The 6,000-nt window shown below is 33.0% G+C and overlaps 1 protein-coding gene across 3 annotated transcripts in view; it reads left to right on the forward strand.

The window, feature by feature from the left end:
- Positions 1-2,455, forward strand: part of LOC140451432 (somatostatin receptor type 2-like) — a 1,059,667-nt gene extending 1,057,212 nt beyond the window's left edge. For all 3 annotated transcript variants that reach the window (XM_072545226.1, XM_072545227.1, XM_072545228.1), the window contains one exon: positions 1,306-2,455. In XM_072545226.1, the coding sequence (XP_072401327.1) occupies positions 1,306-1,516 (211 nt within the window). In that variant the 3' untranslated portion in view covers positions 1,517-2,455. The remainder of the gene's footprint in view (positions 1-1,305) is intronic.
- The last annotated feature ends 3,545 nt before the right edge of the window (positions 2,456-6,000 follow it).

The following is a 6,000-nucleotide window of genomic DNA, read 5'->3' on the forward strand; positions in this document are numbered from 1 at the left end:
AGTGTTCTAGCTGGAAATATTTCGGAAACAATTAATTTAGAACCAAATGTTTTGGTTAGTTTGAAAAATGCTCCCGTTACATCAGTTGATGTTGAACGAAGTTTTTCCATATATAAATATATGTACTCAGACAGAAGCCACAAGTTTTTGTTAGAAAATTTTGAACACCACTTGGTCATTTATTGTTACCATAATTCTAAATAAGTTTATTCATACTTAAAAATGATGTAGTTACTTAAAATAAATGTAAATCTTAATGAATAGTAGGAAATATTTAGTTATGTACACTTTTTTTTTTAAATAAAATTGTTACTATTTTACGATTTTTTTATTTATTTGTATGCATATTTTGTAAAATATTTGCATATTTTCGGGTAAACACGTGCATATTTATGCGCATATTTTCTACATTTTTATTTGCATATTTGCCGAAGTCTAGTGATAAATAATTGCTTGCTCCTTTTTAGATGTAGGTGTTCAAGATTCGGTGTTATGCTGTGTGCAATGCTGTGGTATTAGTTGTAAATTTATTATTCATAATTTTATTGCTTTTTTCATCAAAAGCAACGGAGTGATCAAGATTAATGTTTATATTTCTCCTGGAATATCCGCCAATGACAAACTCATATTGTAAAATGTGTTGTCTATATTGGTTTGCCAAAAGCCTAAAGCTCTTGGCAGAATTAATTGCTTTCTTATCAGTAGTTTGATAACAAAAAACTAGACAATTGTTTATAAATATTGCAATACTTGCTTGTTGCCTTGAACAGATTGTATACAACAATTAAGAAAATATCACCAAACTGTACACAAATGTTTGTTAATCACTATTTGTCATTAAATGCTAATAAAACTGGTATTTACGGTAATAAATTACAAAAATCGACACTAATTTATAGAGCGATATGTACAAGTTCACTCTTTATATGCCAGTCCCTGGAAGAATTTTTAATATTTCCTGAAGTGTAAAAGTAGTTTTTAAGAGAATAGAGTTAAATTTGAGGATTAAAAAGAATATTGTACTGGAGGGTTCGTTTGTTTGAATATATTCTTATTGTTAAACCGTTGACAGAAATTTTCGACAATTACATAAACGATTTTTTGATAATTGATTACTACTTTTATGTAAAATAGCTGGAACTGTTGTGCGTATTTTATTGGGAATTAACACTTTTATTTGAAATTTCGATTTACATTTCGAATTTTTAAACATTTTGATATTTACTTACTTACTTCGTTGGTTTTCAATATCAAATGGGTCAAAAAGGGTGAAACGGACTATATTATTATTACTTATTGTTTCAGGTTAAAACATAGCCGAACCCGAGGCACGTCAATCTGCGTAAATAACGACGAAGACGCAGACATGGGCCCTTTGGTCAGCAGATCCGACGCTACCACCTCTGGAGTTACTACAACCACCAGAAACTCCAATATTACCGACAGTAGTGAAAGTGTCTTAAAGCACACGGTTAGGAATGGCGGATCTAGTGGAAGTCAACCTACTAGATTATAAAAGAATTTAAAACTAGATTAATAAATACTTTAAAATGCCAAATAAAAGTTATAGGTATATCAGACCAAAAACATAAGTAATTAGTGTGTTTTGTTTGCAAATTGCTGTTTTTAAAAAGTAAGTACAATATTTAAAATATTTATGACAAGGAAAAAAATTTTAACAGTTCCAAGTAACAACAAAAACCAAATCAGTAGAGTTTACATAAATAACTTAATAATTAAAGTTTTAATTATATATAGCTATTTAGCATTCAAATTTTACGTACAAACACTTATTTTTTTAAGATATTTTTCTTACTTAAGAAGTTTTTATCGCGTATCTCGAAGAAACATTTTCCATTTTATCTCTTATCTCCCTCTTTAACATTTTTTGTGTGACAAACAATTTAAAATGGGAAATACATTTTCGAAGCGCTAAGCTCGACGAGACACGACGAAGTCATAACAAAAAAACTGAGAAATATGCACAAATAGGCACATAGTATAGTCTTTCAATAGCGCTATTAAGCACTTCTTCCTTAGGAGTCTTCTCTAATGGAGGTTGGCACAACTTCTACAAATTCATCTCTATCCTGTGCATTTCGTATTCAGGTTTGGAGGTCTAATCATCTCCAATCCTTGCTGTTATGCAGTAAAGACATTTGATCTCCTTTTAAAGCTACTCTTCCTAAGGGGGATATGTACAATCCATTTCTTATTTTTAAAATGGCAACTGTGGCAGCACTGTCCTAACAGCTTATGCTTGTCAAGGTTTGCGCATTTAAAAAGAGACAGTAGACGAAAGATGCATGAAACAAATCAAGTATGCATACTTAGAAAAATCCGGATCGAAGGACCAAAAAATGTATGTTTTTTTCGCTAGTTCACTGGTTGAAATTGAAACAATGATTGTGGACTGTATAATTTGTAATTGAATTTGTTAGAATTGATATATGACGTATTTTGTGCATATAAACTGAGTATCTTTCGTCTACTGGTTGATATTTAAAAAATAAGAACAAGTTTATACAGTCGTCTGCCAATAAAAATGCTTTGTTTTTTATTTTTGCTTCCATTATTAGTTGACAGAAGTTATATCTCTCGTGTCTAAATAGAAGTTCACGATCTCGATGTATACGTCTTAAACTTCTTTATTTATAACATTGTCAGTGTATCGAAGTTTTAGAATGCCGCGAAATATCCACGTCTCACAGTTTTCCAGGCATCGTAACAAGCTTTTTGTCAGCGTCCAATCTTCCATGCCATGTAGTCATCATTCAATCTTCGCTTGTCCACTGCTGGACATAGATCTCCCTCATAATTTTCTATCTATTTCGATCTTGTGCCTCTTGCATCCAATTCCTATGACAACGTTTTAGATCGTCAGTCCAACGTGTTGGTGGACGACCTCTGCTTCGGTAGGCATCATCTCTTGGTATCCATTCCAGTATCCGCTTTGTCTATCTATTATCTGTATACCATGTAGTAGGATATTGTATATAAATATGTAGGATATTGTATATAAAGCATTTTATCATGCAATATCGTATAGTAAGATCAAGATCTCGGTTGGTGAAAAATTGTTTCATTTTTAGAAAAGCATTCCTGTTGTGTTCTTTTCTACATTTATCTTCTAGTTCCGAGCATCCTAGATATGTAAACTTTTCAACTTAATCAATTAGTTTGTCATTTACTAATATGTTTTGTTAGTATTCCTTTTTGTGATTACCAATGTTTGCATTAATTTTTTCGTTCTACATATAAAATACATGATATATAATACCTTCTTGTGCCTCATCCAGAGCTCGTGCAAATATCTCCTCTGAGTACAGGTTAAACAATAATACAACCTTTTCTAACCTCTTTTTGGATTGTTATGGTTTGTGTCCCCCATCTCCGCTCTAATAAATATTAGTAATAAACACAAGAGCTGAAAATTATCAGGAAACTGAGCAATACATTAAGAAAAGAATACGAAAATAGAAACAATTATAAAATATAAAAAATACCAACTAGAAACTGAAAAGAAATTAGAAAGAATAGAAGAAATTGAATATCTAGAAAATTGGGATAGGAAGCATTTAGAAGAATTAAACAGAGATGTAGGCTAGTCAATATAAATCAATGAATTAAAAAGAAGTAGAAAATGGTGACATAAGGATGTTCAAATACAAGTACGGTACTCTTATATTTTATTAGTTACTTACTTTTGCTTTTTCTTCTTTTTTTATTGATTTGTTCCAAACTAGATCCAGTTTTGCTTTTACTCAAATAATCCATGACCAATTCATCCCTTATCGATGCTATTATTTTTTTATAATCAGTTTTCGTTATTTCTCTGCTTTTTTCTTTCGTGCAACATTTTCTAATAATCCCTAAATACTCTGATTCATGATTGCTTTTGGACTTTTCTCCTTGTCTTATTTTTGCTTTTTGTCTGATCTCTTTGTATTAGGTAGTTTGCGGATGATATTATTTCTTGCGCTTACTTTTCTCTTGATCTCATGACAGTGATAACGGCAAGACTTAGTTTTAGCAAGACGTATGCCAAGGTATTTTGGCATCTCATTGGGTTCCGGCATCTGGCCACGCTATTCAACCTCTAGCGTCCTTCCAGCAAGCTTGTTACTAAGATGGAAAGTACACACCTGTGTATTTGTGGGATTGAGTTTCAGATTACTTTCATCATAATGTAGTAAAAACTTCTATAGAATTTGTTAGATCATGTTAGTCATCTCTCTCAGACTAAAACAGGTACCTGGTACATTCCTTTCTTCGTCGATATTTCGTTAGACTTTCCACCTTGTTCTCCCTTTATTTCGACCAACCGTTCCGTAGGACACGAAGGGCTATCTAATCGGTTGTAATTTCTGTGAGGTTGGATGCCAGGGCGGCTAGATCATTGCCAAGATTCCCAATCAACCTTCAAGCGCGTTTGCTGTCTTGTTTCAGTCCAGACCGGTCACCAACTTGCACCACCTGTTCTGTCAGTTTGTATTGTGTTGTTGCTTCCGGAAAAGGGTTATACTCCTATAGCTTCTAATAGATTATAAATATGGGTTTAGATTCTTAAACTTTATATGTTAAGTTCGGTAACCTCTAGGTATATACTTTCATATTATTTCTGTTACTATTTGTACAAACTTATGATAAAACCAAGGGTACGGTTCCAGGTGGGACACTTCTTATTCCAAGGCTTCAGAGAAATTTTCCCATTTTGCTTTTTTCAAATTAAACCTTCTCTGGAAGGAAATAGTTTCGTATCTGATTAGGCATTGAAAAGACAACTTACTGGTCTGTGTTGTGTTTTTAGGAGGAGGCTTTTAAAGATGTTTGTCACCCAATCCTTAGTCTTTTCAGTCCTTAGTCTGACAAACATGAAGAAGTTTTAGGTGCATACTCTCTGCCAATTTTTTAGTTCTTCATGCAACATTGTGGCAGTTAAAATCACTAAGTATCAATTTTATTTATTGTGAGAGCCATATGCCTGACACTCCCTCTAAGGGGAAAATTCACTTATCCCAGATACGGTACCAAAAAGATTGAGCTATGGTGGGACTCTTTCCGTGTTATCGAGCGCTAGGTGACTTGATGCGTCGAAATATCTCCCAAAAATTTTCTTACGCATCTGGACGTCGAAAGTAGCACAGCTTTCTGCATAGTCTTACAGAGATGTTTATTTAAAAAACAGCTATTTTATGTTTCCTAAGAGGTTCTTCGGAATGACTTGAGTAGTAGAAAGAATAATAGGTATTGTCTAAGTACTGTCCATTCTCCATTGTCTTCGTATTTGAATTTCCAGATCTCTGTACTTGGCGATCTTTTTATTGTATTTTAGATACAGATTATTGTTGTTAGATGTCGCCACATCGATTAGTGTTGTTTGTTACGTTAGTTTATTAACTAGTATGAGATTCGGTCTATTGTGTGCCACTGTTTGGTATGTAAGTACAGTACGGTCCCAGTATAGCTTGAAATTGTCGTTCTCAAGCATACTTTTTGGAACGTAGTGATATTGTGGGAGATGGTTTGTTTGGAGAAGTCCCAGTTTTATAGCTATCTATTGATAAAGGATTTCTCTACTGAATCGTACCGTTCCTTATGTTCAGTTGCAGCAAACGCCTGGCAGCCTCCGGTAACATGTTGGATGGTTTCTTGTGCTTAACATTCATATCGGCATTTGTCGTTTTGGACTTTGGGCTATTTGATGATATATTTCAGATAATTTTTGTTGGTATAACCTGATCCTGAATGGCAAGTAATACACCTTGTGTTTCAGGGAACATCTTGCCTGATGTCAACCAATAGTTCGACGCTATATTGTCGATATAGCTGTGACTGACATTAGGATGACGTTATCGATTATATTATTAAGAAAATTATTTTAGTATTAGAATTTTATAGTAAAATGTAATGGTGAAACATAAAATTTAAATTTTATTATTGCAATAATGTAGAACATTTTTTTAATTGAAGAAATTCATTAAAGAAAAAAGGTAAAAG

The sequence above is a fragment of the Diabrotica undecimpunctata genome, chromosome 9 (assembly GCF_040954645.1).
Source record: "Diabrotica undecimpunctata isolate CICGRU chromosome 9, icDiaUnde3, whole genome shotgun sequence".
Classification (NCBI taxonomy): Eukaryota; Metazoa; Arthropoda; class Insecta; order Coleoptera; family Chrysomelidae; genus Diabrotica; species Diabrotica undecimpunctata.